At 41.2% G+C, this 15,088-nt stretch overlaps 1 protein-coding gene across 1 annotated transcript; it reads left to right on the top strand.

Moving 5' to 3' along the window:
* Nucleotides 1-3: 3 nt before the first annotated feature.
* On the top strand, nucleotides 4-5,099 carry LOC135422165 (borealin-2-like). The gene is made up of 3 exons (XM_064671189.1): nucleotides 4-2,195; nucleotides 2,510-2,638; nucleotides 3,776-5,099. The coding sequence occupies exons 1-3, from the start codon at nucleotides 2,027-2,029 to the stop codon at nucleotides 3,919-3,921; spliced, it is 444 nt and encodes a 147-aa protein (XP_064527259.1). The 5' UTR covers nucleotides 4-2,026; the 3' UTR covers nucleotides 3,922-5,099.
* The last annotated feature ends 9,989 nt before the right edge of the window (nucleotides 5,100-15,088 follow it).

Genomic DNA, 15,088 nt, shown 5'->3' with positions numbered 1-15,088 from the left:
GACTTGAAATTTGTCCAACTTGTTACTGCAGAACTAATTCCTACTGTTGCAGAACTGTAAACAGAGACAGTCTTGGGCAAGTTTATGCTCATAATTACACATACAATGTAAAGAGTTGTAACCAGGAGTTTGGCAAGCCAGACTTTTTTCTTCTAAGAGAGGATCAACCAGTCAGTTGACGCTGATCAACTGTGTCATGAAAGCTTTTGTGAGGGGTTTGTTTGTCAGTGTTGGTTGCCCCCGTTTAAAAAAAACTTCTTCCATGGTTTATATGAGATTAAACTTAATAATCTTTTTTTCAGTGACACCACAGAATTACTTTAGTGTGTTTTTTTGGTTATTCCAAATAAAATGACATTTAGGGAAAGGGAAGTTAGTTCTGCTTCCGTAAACATACATGCTCCCAAAGCAGAATCTTCTCTTCTTTTTACCAGGTATTTTAGTGTTTTCTGGAACAGAAACTTTTCCTCCTTTTTTTGGTGGGAGGCTGGTGGAGGTATCTTATTTATTTTACAAACAAGATGGTCTGATATGAAATGCTTATATTATGAATTGTCAGATTTTTTACAGCTTTTTTTTTCAGTGACATAGGCTGTCCCATCTGGCTCAGGAGATAAGGGTACTGTACCAGATGCATATGATACAGAAAAAGCTACTACAGAGAGGCTTACAGCATGAACTGTATACACTGTGTGAAAACCACTAGCATTTTAAAATATTGTCTAAATTCCTTTTTATAAATTTCCTTGGTCAAATTTGTACAAAACCCAAGAGACTTATACCTCTGGTATGATTTTTTTATTTGGATGCATGTAAGATAATAAGTTTCTTCAAGGAATTCTACTTTTAAGGATACAGATTTGACTATTCAATATTAGTTGTAGTCATGCCTTTCTAATGTTCCACTTTATTACATGTTTATTAAATCCTGTGTTCACGTGATTAGAATTTACACAACCTGTAACAATTTGCATGAGGCAGAACAGGTTATTCACTTTGCCAACTTGGGAGCTTTGAAGCTTTGAAGCCCTGCATATTCTGCACGCTGAACAGCAGTAAAGTAGCTAAACCCAAACCTCAGCTCTGAAATAGGGCAGAAAGGTTTCCCTGTGGGGCAGAAAGGTTTCCCAGTACCTGCCCAAGCCCTGGAAGTGTTCACTCCTTGTGTGCGCAGTTTTGCAGTGGCTGCTCCAAACAAGTAATGAAACAGCACAATTAATTTGTTCAGGACCAAGTTGTGTGTGTGTGTGTGTGGTGTGAGCCTGCCCAGCTCCTGTCAGGGCATGAGGGTCATAAAATCATAGAAAACTGCTGAGGGGTTGGAAGGGACCTTGAAGACCATCTAGTCTCAGCCCCCAGCCGTGGGCAGGGACACCTTCCACTAGATCCAGCTTGGCCTTGAGCAGTGTCAGGATTGGGGCATCCATAGCCTCCCTGGGCAACCTCTGCCAGCATCTCACCACCCTCACAGTGAAAAATTTCTCTGTAATATCTAACCTAAATTTCCCCTCTTTCAATTTGTACCCATTATTCCTTGTCCTATCACTACAGGATAGGATAGGATAGGATAGGATAGGATAGGATAGGATAGGATAGGATAGGATAGGATAGGCTGGGCTTTGAGCCTCATTGCCCATCCCTCGGGCACCCCCGAGACGAGGCACCCGCAGATCCCCACCCTTCTCTGCCCTCCCTTTGACAGGAGCCGGGGAAACCCCAGGGTACCCTCGGCCCCCGCCCCGGCGCTTCCCAGGCCGCCCCATCCCCTCCCCGAGGGTGTGTCCGCCCCATCCCCTCCCCGAGGTGTGTCCGCCCCATCCCCTCCCCGAGGGTGTGTCCGCCCCATCCCCTCCCCGAGGTGTGTCCGCCCCATCCCCTCCCCGAGGGTGTGTCCGCCCCATCCCCTCCCCGAGGGTGTGTCCGCCCCATCCCCTCCCCGAGGTGTGCCCGCCCGGCCCGCGGGCGGGGGCGGAGGGAGGGAATATCCCCCGCTTTCCCCGCGGTCCCGGGCTCGGTTCCCGGCGGGATGGTCGCCAAGCCCTTGCCGAAGCCCCCGAACAAGCGGCAGAGCTCGGACTCGGGCGTGGAGCCGGACCGCGGGGCGCTGCTCCAGGAGCGGGACCAGCGCCCCGGGCTGTCCCAGGAGAAGAAGGATCAGCGCATCGCGCTCTTCCTCAGCGACTTCGACCAGCAGGGTATGGCGGGGGGCGGCGGGGCTGCCCGGGGCGAGGCGGTGGTGCCCGCCCGCCGGCACTTCCCTGCCCGGGATGGGTGGAGGGAACAGCGGCTCCCGGGAAGAGCCCCCGGGCCGGGAACGCGCCCTCGGGCAGCGCCGCCGGCACCGCGGTCTTCGCCCCCGAAGGAGTGGCTGGTAGCAGGCGCTCCGGCTCCCAAATCGGATTTCTCCGGATAAAGAGTTGTTTTAATTTCCTTTTATAATGCGATCTTCCAACGTTTATACTTGGAAACATGTAACACGCATGGCAATAAAACCTGTTTTGTTTTAAAGACAAGGAGCACGTCCAGGGGACGAAGAAAGAGCTCAATTCGCCGCTGCAAACAGCTGAGAAGGCGTTTGCAGTGGAGCTGCTGACGATGCCGGCTGCCAGCAGGAAAACGAAAAGGAAAGACTTGCTCGGTAAGTGTGCATGGCCCTGTCCTTGCGAGGGGTGCGGACAGGGTTAGGGCAGGATGTGTCTGTGAGAAAATCTGTAGACTCGGGGACTTTTATGAACAAGTTTGCTTTGTCTGGTGAGTATTTTCAGCTAATCAGCAGAGCTGTTACCCTGCAGATGATCAGTAAGCACTCTTGTTCAGGTAGGCTGGTCTGTGTAATTCAGGGTAGAGAATTAGTAGGTAAAAATGTATAGTCTGGAGCTTTTTTTACGTATGCTCTAAAGTCTTATTTAAAGTCTGAAAATACAAAGAATAATTACAAACCTAGTGCTTTCTCTGCATAGAAATATAAGCACTTCTGTCCATCTGAATCTCTTCATCCCGGCCATAGAGATTTTTTTAGTTTTTGTCAATTTGAAGCCTTTTACTACTGAGCCTTTCTCAATTAGTCGTTTACCTGTGATGATGAGCAAATAAGTTTAATTTTAACTCACATGTGTGCAGCAGTTTAAGATGTGATATATACTCAGCCTCAGATGTACATTTGGGTGAGAACTGTTTATCACAGTTTACAGAACAGAATTCTCCTCTCCCTGATGTAAATATTTCAGACAAAATATTTTGTTTGGCTGCATGTTTAAATAGAAGATGATATTAAAAGACTAGAGAGCCAGCCAGTGCAGTTATGAACCTTACCTAAACTTTTAGGGTCATCTGCTGGCAGAAATCCAGATGTTCATGCAAAAATAAACTGGTGTTTAGCCAATCCCACTTCTGTCACTTGCTTCCATGTGCTTTTGTGACATAATATTTATTTACTGGGCAAAATCTGTTGACCTCCCCTTGTTGGATAAACACTATCTTTTAGACTGGAAGGTGTTTATATGAGACATGTGGTTGGTTGCACAGAACTTCAGTATGAATATGTTTTGACAGCATGAAACTCCTTTTAGAATGCATATTTGCCATTTTAGATATATGTAGAACTGTATGTGTATGTGTGTGTGTGTATATATATACAGACACATATATATATATAGTGGGGCTTAACTGCTCTTTTTCAACTGGGAATTGTTACAGTATTGTTTCCTGAAAATACCTATCATTTTGCTTTCAAATGCCACTTCTTTTAACTGCAGTCTTTCATATACATTTTCAGATTTCCAAAACCAAGCCATTGGTTTCACTGGCCTCTGGTTTAAATGGCAAATGGAACCCTCTTTCCGTGTAAGACTGACCTTTGATAGCTTATTTAACTCACCTGAACTTGTGAATGCTGAAGAAAATTATTTTCAAATAAAATAGCTGAGATTTGAGCCCAGCAGGAATACATCTGATAAGGATGTCCTCCCTGACTGAATGAGATGCACTGTGGTTATGTGAAACCTGGGCTAAAAAGCACCTCTAGATGATGAAGGTATAGAGTTGTATTTCTCAGTGAATGGTACATAGTTCTGAACTTAGGGAATCAGTATAGATTTCCAAACAATACTTAAGGGAAGAGAATACATAAGGGAAGCATCTTTGCTCTGTTAGGACTAGTAAATTGTTCTGTAATAAACGCTCAATTTGGTTATTACAGACCTCTCTTACCTACTAACATCAATTAACTCTTTTGTTCCTGTATGTTGTTAGGTCCCAGGATATCATGTTTACCTCAGGAGGGCTTTTTCATGTGTGTATACAGTAGATGTCTGTCCTGGAGCACTCCCTAATCCATTCTCTAATCCACTGTCTGTCTATCTTCATCCCAGCTAAAACTCCACATTAGAAGTAGATCAGGAGGAATAAATAATAATAATAGTAAAACAAGAACAAACAAAAAAAACCCCAAACAAAATAAAAAACTGATAAGTACTCTTTTTTTTTCTTTTGAGCAATTTAAAATCCCTCTGCAAGTCACACTCGCAGAACAGTAAAGTCTCTTACTTCTTATTGCAGTGCCACAAATCTCAGAGCCACTCCAAAGATACCTAACAGGTAAGGGGTTATAATGGGCTAATTAAAAGATGGAGTCTGCTTCACCATTGCCTCAAGCATGGAGCTAAAAAGCTTGATGTGCCAGCTGAGCTGCTTGCAAAACCACCTAGCAAGTGCCCAGGTAGCTGAGCCATTCTTAGCAAAAAGGAAGGTCCTTGGATAAGAAGCGTTACAATCAAGAACACAGCAGGGACTTACTCTCCCAAATAAGGCATGCCAGGCAGATCTTGCTTGGATACTGGGGCACCAGCCAATGGACACTCAGGCCCATCTTGGTCCCAGGCAGACTTTGCTTGGATACTGGTGAACTGGCCAGTGGGCACTCAGGGTCTGCCACGGGGAGGGTATTTAAGTTGGCATGCCAGTGGCCTTTGTGGTGATTGTAAACTCCTGTCCTGTGCTTTTAACAGTCACCCTCAGCTTTTCCTGCTTTTCTGTCTCCCTTCTTTCTCTCTTCTCTTTTGTGTAACAAAATAAAGTTGAGTTATCCTTTTTGGAATCAAGCATCTGGCCTCGTTTGTGGGAATGTTTTAGAACCTGGTTCCCCTCCTTGTCTAAGCAGATCAGAACAGGGGTTTTTTGCTTGTTCTTAATAAATAATTTTGTGAAATACCACATGATTTCATGGAATATTCTGAGTTGGAAGGGACCCACAGGGATCATTGAGTCCAACTCTTAAGTGTGAGTCAAAGGAGCAACATCTCTACCTCAATTAGCTTAGGAATTTAGTGGTCTCTGACCTTAGAAGAGGAGCTGCACCTTAATCAACAAAAATGCATGTTTTCCTGAACTTTGCCATTTTGGCTGTTTTTCCCTTAAACCTATAGTCAGTTTAGTATCATAAAATAAGGGTAAAGGAAACTGAGATAATTGAAAGCAGCTGACTAGTCCACCTGAAGGACATTAACCAAATGCATCATATACTTCAAAAGGCACAATCAATAGACGTTGTTTTGCTAGGAATTGAATTCAAATAAAGGATTGTTGAAGTAGAAAAATAACATGAGGTTATCTTTTAACTAGTGATAGATGTGTCTTGTAGTGGGTAAAGACAATCAGATGAGATTGTCCACAGCCCCAAATTCCTGCCACGAAAGAGACACTAGATGGCAGACTTGCTCCACGAAAGAGAAGTCAGGTGAGATTTGGGTATAGGCTCGTGCCGTAATAAGGTGGGTAGTTTTCTGGGAAGCAACTTTGAATGTTACAATGTATAAACAGCCGAAGAAACTGTACTTCGGAGAGGATGTGTGGCGAATGATTCCCCGTGCTCCCGTCACGACGCATTAAAGGAATGTTTCATCCCAACGACACCGTGTCTGTGGCGGTTGGTACTGTAACTCAGATCCCTCTGTTCGCTGTGAGACCCCTTGGTGAGACAGACGCTTTGAGGGCGCCCCTGGAGATTTCTCCGGCAAAGCCTCCCTCAGCCACCGGATCATTGCAGGAGCAGACAAGGTCCTGGCCACAGGTAAGAACATTCCTTTTCTGGTATGGTTAAAAGACCAGACTCTGGGTTATTGCCCAGAAGTCATTACATATAAAGTCTTGGATGAAGTGTATTGGGCTGCCAGTGCCTTATAGATACATCAGGCACTTTATATATGGTTCTGTCTGTCATCTGGTCTCCTGATTCGGGGTTGATATTTGTCAGCTTACAGACTTGGTTTTGTGTGTATTGTAATTTCTATTTGGGTATATTGCTATCCTGTCCCTTGATTCCCTTTGTGGAAGGTGCCAGCCAGTTATAATTGCTCAGTGCCAATGAGAAGGTTGTCTGGGACTCATCAGGACAGACTAAAGCTGAGGGTACAAGTGGCAGTGTAATGTCACTATTTGCAAGCACCTTCAGACTTGGGGCCGGGGGGGCAATACAATAAAGCCCAAATTCACTCTTGTAAGTGGTACAGCAAGTTAGTAAAGCTCTGGGGATAGATTGGCAGTTGCATTGCATAGTCCCTACTGTCCCCAGGCCAGTGGGCAGGTGGAAAAGATGAATCATTTGATGAAACAGCAGTTGGCAATGATTGGTCAAGAGGCTAATCTGGGGTCAGATCAGGCATTATCACTTGCCCTGCTTAGGATCAGAATTGAACCACAATTAAGGAAGGCCTAAGCCTGTTTGAAATATTATGTGGAAGGCCTTATCAAATCCAGTGCAAGGGAGAAGACATGAGTTAATTAGGAAAAAACTGTTTGAGGCAATATGTAGTAGCTCTAGGGAAACAGTTGAAGGAAATAATAAAGTGTTTTTGGGAGTAGAGCTAGAGGAGTAGACCATGCAGTTCATTGTTTTAAGCCTGGAGATTGAGTGTATGTTAAAGCTCTTTCAGGTCAACCTCTGGAGGGGAAGTGGAACAGACCCTACCAAGTGCTGCTGACAACCTTCACTGCAATCAAGATCAAAGAGCATGGATTCACTATTTACGAGAGAAGAAAGCACCTGAGAAGGCTTGGACATCAGAACCAGGCAGACCCACTACTGTCAAGTTTTCCCAGCATTGATCTTTGATGAGTATAATAACTCTGACTGAGACTTTTGCCTTAGACTGGCCATGGTCTCAAGCATATTGTGGGTTCTCTGGTCTAGAGACCATGTATATAGACGATCATCAACAAATGGCTACATATAATACCTCTGCTGTGGTCTTACAAAGAGACACAACAATCTTAAAAGGTTGGCAGAATCAACACTATGGTGCAAACATTTTGACTGAAGTTGTTGGAAAGGAAGTACGAGTAGGATGTAAAATACTTAATCCACCCCTACAAGAAAACTAAAAACTGCAAACTCAAATTTTTATGAGAGATTCTTTGGTTCTTGGGAGTCCGTCCTGTTCACCTTTTCTTAAAACTTCATATGCAGGATGGGCAGCGTGGCTGCACAAATGTACATTCACCTTCAAAAATTGGACTAGAAGAGATATAGTTGGGGCATTAGGATCAGGATTAGGGATTTTGAACAGCATGGATTCTGAAATATTAATAAATAGATTGGAAAGAGTGACCAGCAATTTGAATCAACTGCAAAGTCCCCTAAAATCTTCCCTTTCAGCCCTAGGAGCTAGTCAACAACTCACGTTAGAAGCATTACTCCCATGGGAAGAAACTAATGAAAATATCATCTGTTAATTGCAAAAGCTCCTGGGACAGCTCAGACCAATGTTTGTTTGGCTCAGAGTTGTATTCAGGCTCAAGCTTGGACACAAACAGTGATAGTGGCAATCATTAGGGAAGGTGAAGGTGGCATCTTATCAACTGAAATTTGTGCAGTTATTTGGCAAAATGTGACACAATTTGAATAAGAATTGCAATTGTGGTGGTAATGAGTTAATTTGACCTCCTGATCCTACTACTGGTGTTGCTACAGCCTTTGTACTAACTGTACAAAAAGCTGAAATTAATGGGATCTACCCAATTATCACCTTAAGGGCAAGTCATGACAGAACTATACTGGAACCTGAGACGATGTTTGGGCCCTGAGAAAAGGAGATAAGTGGCAAACAATTGATGTAGAGGCATGCACTGTACAAGAACAACAAGGATATATCTGTGAGAGCAATAGTATGACAGCACAGGACATCTGTCTAGATACTGAACAAAACATTTGTCATTTTGTGATGCACCCATTTGAAAATCCAAACCCTGTGATTGTTTACATAAGGTAAGGGCTGTGCTTGCTTGAGGACTCCATGCAGCCTGTTGCATGTAGATAAACATTCTTTAATGACCAGTAATCATTCCAATGGCTGTGTTTGCAATTTTGTTAACGTTGAAGGGTGTGATTTTAATTATGCAGCTCCAGTTGTTTTGTACTCCTTGTTACGATGTGACTGTGTGTTATTTTGAGAGGTCCAGCCCGCCCCCCCTAGAATGGACTATGCCTTGCTTGCAGAATTATTGCATCATGAAGACCTGCAGAAACTGTTGAAGCAAATCCAAGAAAATGGATGAAAGACTCTAATTATGGTCCAGCATGATGTAGAAAAGATTCACCACATACTCGAACGAGGGAAAGAAGACAGAAAGGACTATTGATGGGATACTTTCATGAGAAAATCTCCCTCAGCAACTCAAGTTTTGAATGTGTTGATTTTGTTGTTTATAATAGTAATACTTTCAGTGGTCAATTTTGTATTCCAGTGTAAGTTAAGAACCTTAGCATCTCAGGTAATGAAGAATTCAAAAATAAAATACAATAAAAATATAAATAAAAAATAAAAACAAAAATAAAAAAATAAAACTAAAGTAAGAAAAAGTAAAAAGTAAAAGAATAAAATTATTTTACGGGCCAGGCAATTAGTTACTCTCACCAGGAGTATATTTTACTACTAGCAAAATTAAAATGTTTTTTTCAAATTACTGATAGACTTCGATTGCAGACTTTGGCTGCAGACTGAAGTGTAGCTGCTCTGAAAATTCCAGGAAAAGGTGTAAAATCATGAGTGAAAAATGTCAAGGGTAATATTTGTTTAATGTGATTTCACTCATACATTTATATCCAAAAATGTCTTTCTAGACCATCTGGGAGTTCTACTGTTGAGTCAGGTTAGCCCTTTCCTTTTTCACATTTACTCCATTTTGTTTGTACTTCCCAAGTCTATTTTATTTTTCTCATTTTCTTTTACCCTGCTGGTTTGTTCTTTCTTGGCTTTATTTTTAATTAGTTAAACATAAGTGGCCTTTGACATAGCAAAGATTATGAAAACAGTGGGACGTTGGTTACTGCTTTGAAAGAGTAAGGCAAATATTTTTGTGTTTGTTCTCCTTTGTCTGTTCCCTCTCTCCTGGGGTTGTATTGTCAGTAAGTGAAGTAAAAGAGCCACTTGAAGGGGGGAAAGAGAGTTTATTTGGAATCTTTCTTAGTTTTCTGTGTATTATTAGGGCTAAAAGCCCTAATAAATCTTAGTTCCATTGTGCTATGCAAAGCTACAAATGTGTAATGAGAACATCTGAAGTTTACAACATGAAGCATTATGCCAGACCAGACCTGGCAGGGAGATGGTACTTAGATTTATGCATGCACATCAACCACCAGAGATTTTGAGCCGGCATCTAATCATGTTTAACATCTCTTGGAAATCTGTCCTCTCACAATGGAAGCTCCTATGTGGAAACTGGCCTACTGGAAAGCTCTCCTTTTATAGTCATTTGAAGACCATGGGGGAGAGGGTGATATGAAATCTGAAAGTGTTTCCCAGCTCTGGTGCCTGTCCAGCACTGTAAGCTTGAGAATATAACCTTTCACTTGTTTTAGACCTTGTCATATCCAGTAACAAATGTGGCCAGACTGTGCATGTTTGGTCTCCTTTTGAGACTTGTGTTGTATTTCATTTGGAACTGCAGCATTTTGTGATGACCAGAGGTGGTGGCTGTTGAGGTGGTTGATCCTGTTGCACATGGGCAGCGTGGCTCCCTGAAAAATGAACTCATGCAAACTGTTCCCTTGCTTGACTTCAACCAAAAGTTGTTAAAGAGATTCTGCTAGTTAAGTAAAGCTCAAATTTTGGCTACAAAAACTTGCAAAATAGTCCCAGAACCCTGCATTTGTCTCTGTATTACTCTGTAAAGGGCACCAGTTGACCTCAAAGAGGTTCAATGATAATTCCTTAGAGATTTAACAGAAGGTATAAGGTCTATACTTGTGTTGCCTTCCTAGAGAAAGCTCTTTGGGAATCAACCATTGCTACCTGTCACAGGAGAGAAGTATTAAGTGCCTCCTGACTTGCATGAAGGGGTCTTAACAGATTGTTCAGAGAGGTTGTAGCTGGAAAAATTTAAGGTCCAGTTGGACGGGGCTCTGAACAACCTGATCTAGTTGAAGGTGTTCCTGTTCATTGCAGGGGGCTTGGAACTAGATGAGCTTTAAAGGTCCCCTCCAAACCAAACCACTGTGTGATCTTTGGAATTCTGTCTGAAGCAGAACAGGTCTATTTCTGGCCTTACACAGTTTGAATACAATCCAGCATGATTTACAAAACACCAGAAATGAGCACATGCCACAGAAAATAACAGGATTCACAGGCTGTGTATGTGAAATATACACTGGATTGCTAAAACTGGAGGGTTTTTATTCATGGTGATGAATATATACTAATCTGTTTTGTACTCAGTCACAATAGCCCACATGTTAATGTGGACTCTGCTCTCTGGACCTCAAAAATCAAGGATGGAATAGGAATTTTACTTTTGGTAAGGCCTTAACATATCAATGAAGCAATAAATCCTCAGTTTCCTACAACTAGGCAGTATCTTGAATTTGGAAAGCAGCCAACAGTCACTTGTCCTGCTTCTGCAGGTAAAAGCCAGGTGGTGGTGTACTGAAGTTGAACACTTCATGTTCATCTCCACGGAAATATTTATATTCTGATAGAGCATCCTCCATGAAAGAAGGCTGATAACAGAAACACCAATTCAGCTGTAATGAAGCCGCTAGTTTTCCCTGTTGCAGTAGCAGAGTTTTTAAGAAATCCAAATTCTAAGCTGTCTAAATAATTTTAGAATATAAACTCCATACTTGGAAGATAACAGAGCTGACAGTTAAAATCAAAGGAAGCAATCTGATTTTTTTTTTAGCAGTGACCAGCTGTAGTCACTGACACACTTTTCAGTGTATTCTAAGGTACTTGAAAATGTGGGCTATGAAGGCTGTAAACAAGGACACAGAGATAAGAAGCTTCTTTACCACCCCTATTCATTCCAGAGCCTTTATTTTAAGTAGTATAGTAAAGCTACCGTGACTTGGTTTGAGCAGTCTTCTCCTTGGAGACCTATGATCTCCCTTCTATTCTATGGAATGTATACAAAGAAAGCTGCTTGTGCAGAACAGTTCTCAGCATTGGAGCCTCTAGGACCATAACAATTAATTTGTGTACTGTTCCCAAGAGCTCTGTGTTGGTATTTTCCAAATCACTTTCTTTAGAGTAGTGCAGTTTTCAAGCATAGTCAGCATTGCCCTGTCCCTCCCATAAAAATGATCTCAGGGAAAAGAGGCTGAGTTTGGAATGAATCCTTTTGGAAACACCACTGCACCAGGAGTTGATGGTGAGACTACTACCAGCTTGGCATTAGTCATGCACAACTGGAATTCTGCACATTAGCAATGATGTGTTCTAGACAGAAAGAAGGTAAGTGATGACACTGTAAGAAAAGGTACCAAGAAGGCTTAGCCTTGATTTGTTCTGGCTACCATAAAAGGCAAAATGAAGTAATCTATGTTTGGGGCACACATGCTGGAATTAAATTGGACATAATGTTGTCTTGAATGAACTGATGAAAATTAAAAAGAAATTCCACAAATAAGAAGTTTAAAAAAATGGACAGTGCCTTTTAAATGATAAAGGGCTTCTGCTATAGTGCAGAAATATGAAATAGTTGACATTTAAAATGTCAACAGTTTCAGTGTTTACCAGAGGAGTTCTGACATTTTAATAGTGACCAATTGAGCTTTTATTTGTTTTAAATGCCTCACTTAAATTCTTTTAGCAAATTATGAGCAATGTGGTCATCTTTGAAAAGTGGCATCCTCTTTTGGGACGACAGCTGCTGGGGGAGCAGAGCTCTTAATTTTGATGGTTACAGTCTGTGAAATAAGGTCAGCCAAAGATGGGCACTTATTTCCTATGCTTGCATTTGCATTTTGCTCTGGGCGGGACAAAAAACTGAGCAAGGGATAATTATTTCTTTTATTTTTTAATTTTTTCCCTATGAAAATATGATGTGGATGAAAACCTTTGTTTAATGGTCAAAAGTAGTAGGCTGAGCCTTGGGAGATCTTGTTCCTTCCCGAATTTGGCTGGCTGGCTGCCTTTTGCAAAGTCCTTCCCTCTCTGTGCCTTGGTTTTCAAGGTTTAAGAAGTTAAGTAATAGTCCTTTTCTTTCCAAAAAGCATTTTGAAGTCAGTTTTAGGAAGAAATTAATTTTTCTGACATTTGTAGAGACTGCAGAGGCTTCTCAAACTATTTAGAAGACGACAGTTGTGGTTTCACTATTGAGAACCTGATCTGTGCTCAGCTATTCAGTGTCTTATGACCACTAATGAAAGGCTTATATTGAAAAGTTTTTGCATTATAATTTTTAATGTAAACAACACTGAATTAACACTTCTGTTAGGAAGACACTAAAACACACAAATAATTAATTTGGTGCCATTCTCACTTCCAGCGCATATACTCGTTTTGCATATACTTCTAATACAGTTTCTGCAGTATTTTATTGGCACCTGAGTGCTCATTTTAGCTCAACAAAGGAAAATGTCTGGTGTAAGGATCCATTCCACAAGGTTTCATGTCTATACCATATGCACAGTAAAAGGAATCCCCATCCCCAGTTCCATATGAGGAAGTGAAGCAAAGTACATGTGAAAGCCTTTTGGCTGAAGAAAACTGCCAAAGGGTGGCTTGCCAAAGGATGCTTATTCTCCATGAAACTTCACTTGGTTGCAGCTTTTTCTGTAGAATAAGGAATTTCTGTGAATGCACAGTATATTTTGGTTGTCGCTGTTCTTGGCTTTCTTCATAAAAGAAACAGCATAAGCTATTACTGCTATTTATAAAAGTACTTTGTGACCCTATGCCATAGTGTTGAACGGATTTCATGACAGTTTTTTAATCCAAAAATTTATCATTGGAGCTTGACAAAAGCTGGTAATGGCAATTCTGCCTCTATTTTAAAAATACCTATTAAAGTTCACTGGTGTAGAACTAGTCTAAGAAAATAATTAGATTCCTCTCATAACTTCCAAAATGTTTGTGTTTTTTCTTAAATGGGCTTTTTTAAAAACCAAACCAGAAAAACCCCAAACCCAAAAAAACATGTGTTCTGGAGATTTTCTCTCTTTTGTTATAATTTAGAGTTTATTCAGAGCCTGCTAAGGCATTGGGAGTCCTGACTGAGACACTGCCAAAATAACTCATTTGCTTCCTTTAAATAGCATATGTGGTGGGAATTTTCTGGCTTCTGTTCCTACAGAGATAAGATCCTTTAGCTGTGCTCAACTGATGGGTTTATATTGGATCTTACAATATTTCAGTCCTCAGAAGGAAATCCCCCATGAAATTTAAGATGATGTTCTTTACCCTTTGAGATGAACACTCTTCAATAAGGGGCCTGTGTCAGCCACATCTAATTCCATGAACAGAAGAATTTATAATGGTTTCTATTTCATGGCATATCAGTTCATTGCATATCTTAAATATTGCGCCAACACCTTGAATTAAAAGGTGTGTGAATGATGGAAATAAACGTGATGTTTTAATTTTACTACTTAGATACTGTTAGCAAATGGAAGGAAACATTGAAGGCCAACTGTTTGCTTTCTTACTCAGACCCAAAAGAAGCACTTGTAACCCAAAATGTCTAACCTGGATTCCAGGAAACCTAAGTTTATTCAGTGCCATGGAAGATGCATTCAGTCTCCTCACTTCTGCCACTTCCACACAGAGCAGCTGCTAAGGAAAATGGAGGAAATGTACTTCTGAAGACTGGGTTAGTCTGAGCAATACCATCTATTTGTTTGGAGATCTTTGTTTCTCTTCTGTTCTGTCATCGGGGCCAAACATTCTACTGAACCCAAATACAGGGTCTACGGCAGAATGGTTAATAAAATTAATAATTTCTGAGGATTTTTCCCCTGCAAAATATCAACTGCAGTCATGTGTGTGAGGATTGCATATGAAAAGGGCAAGAAATGGTTTGGCTTACTTTGCTGTGGTCTTATCCTGACATAGAGAGCTGTTATCTACAATGAGAGACCTTACCAAAACCTACTTTGGTATTTTCTTTCTATCTTTCCTGTTATGCTAAAGTAAGTGCATTAAGATTTCCTTTTTAATGGGTTTATTAAATATATTATTTTTAATTTTGTTTCAAGATTAAAGATTCAACTATCTGTTCTGTATTCCACAAGTATGCTTTCAGTTGGCATTAATAAGACATATGTGCACATTTATGGGCATAGTGCTTCAAATAATCTTTTATGAGTTAAGAGACACCACATGAAAGGCTATTATCTCTGACTCAGCTGTGAGAGTATTTTTAAAGCAGCATTTACCAAACTTTGATCCACAGATGCATATCTGTGTTTTGAAGACTTCTTGGTTTTGTCTGCTAAGTTACAAGATTAGAGTTTAAAATCCTTGGCTTGGCATAATTTCTTTGCTATTGTTGGGATAGGGAGCTGCACTATTACAAATGGGCATGTAGCTGGTTCCCAGTACTAACTACACAAAAAGGTTTGCAAGTCCCTGCTGTACAAACTTCAATATGAAATGTCTTCCCTTGGTGACCAAAAGCCTGTGTTCAACAATATGAAGCTTGCTGTGGATGTAACTGGGATCAAAACTAGGTATGTCCTACAGGTCCTGCTGAATGATCTCATTGGGAAAGTACTCCCTTGCCAGAATTGCTGTCTAGAGACAGAGGGAATACAGGGTGGATGAATCTATGAAGTTGTGATGAAAAGTCCTGGAATATTCAAGTGTGCTAAAAGAGA

The sequence above is a fragment of the Pseudopipra pipra genome, chromosome 14, assembly GCF_036250125.1.
Source record: "Pseudopipra pipra isolate bDixPip1 chromosome 14, bDixPip1.hap1, whole genome shotgun sequence".
Taxonomy (NCBI): Eukaryota; Metazoa; Chordata; class Aves; order Passeriformes; family Pipridae; genus Pseudopipra; species Pseudopipra pipra.
Note: the sequence above shows the minus strand (reverse complement) of the source record. Positions and strands in the feature narration are given on the sequence as shown.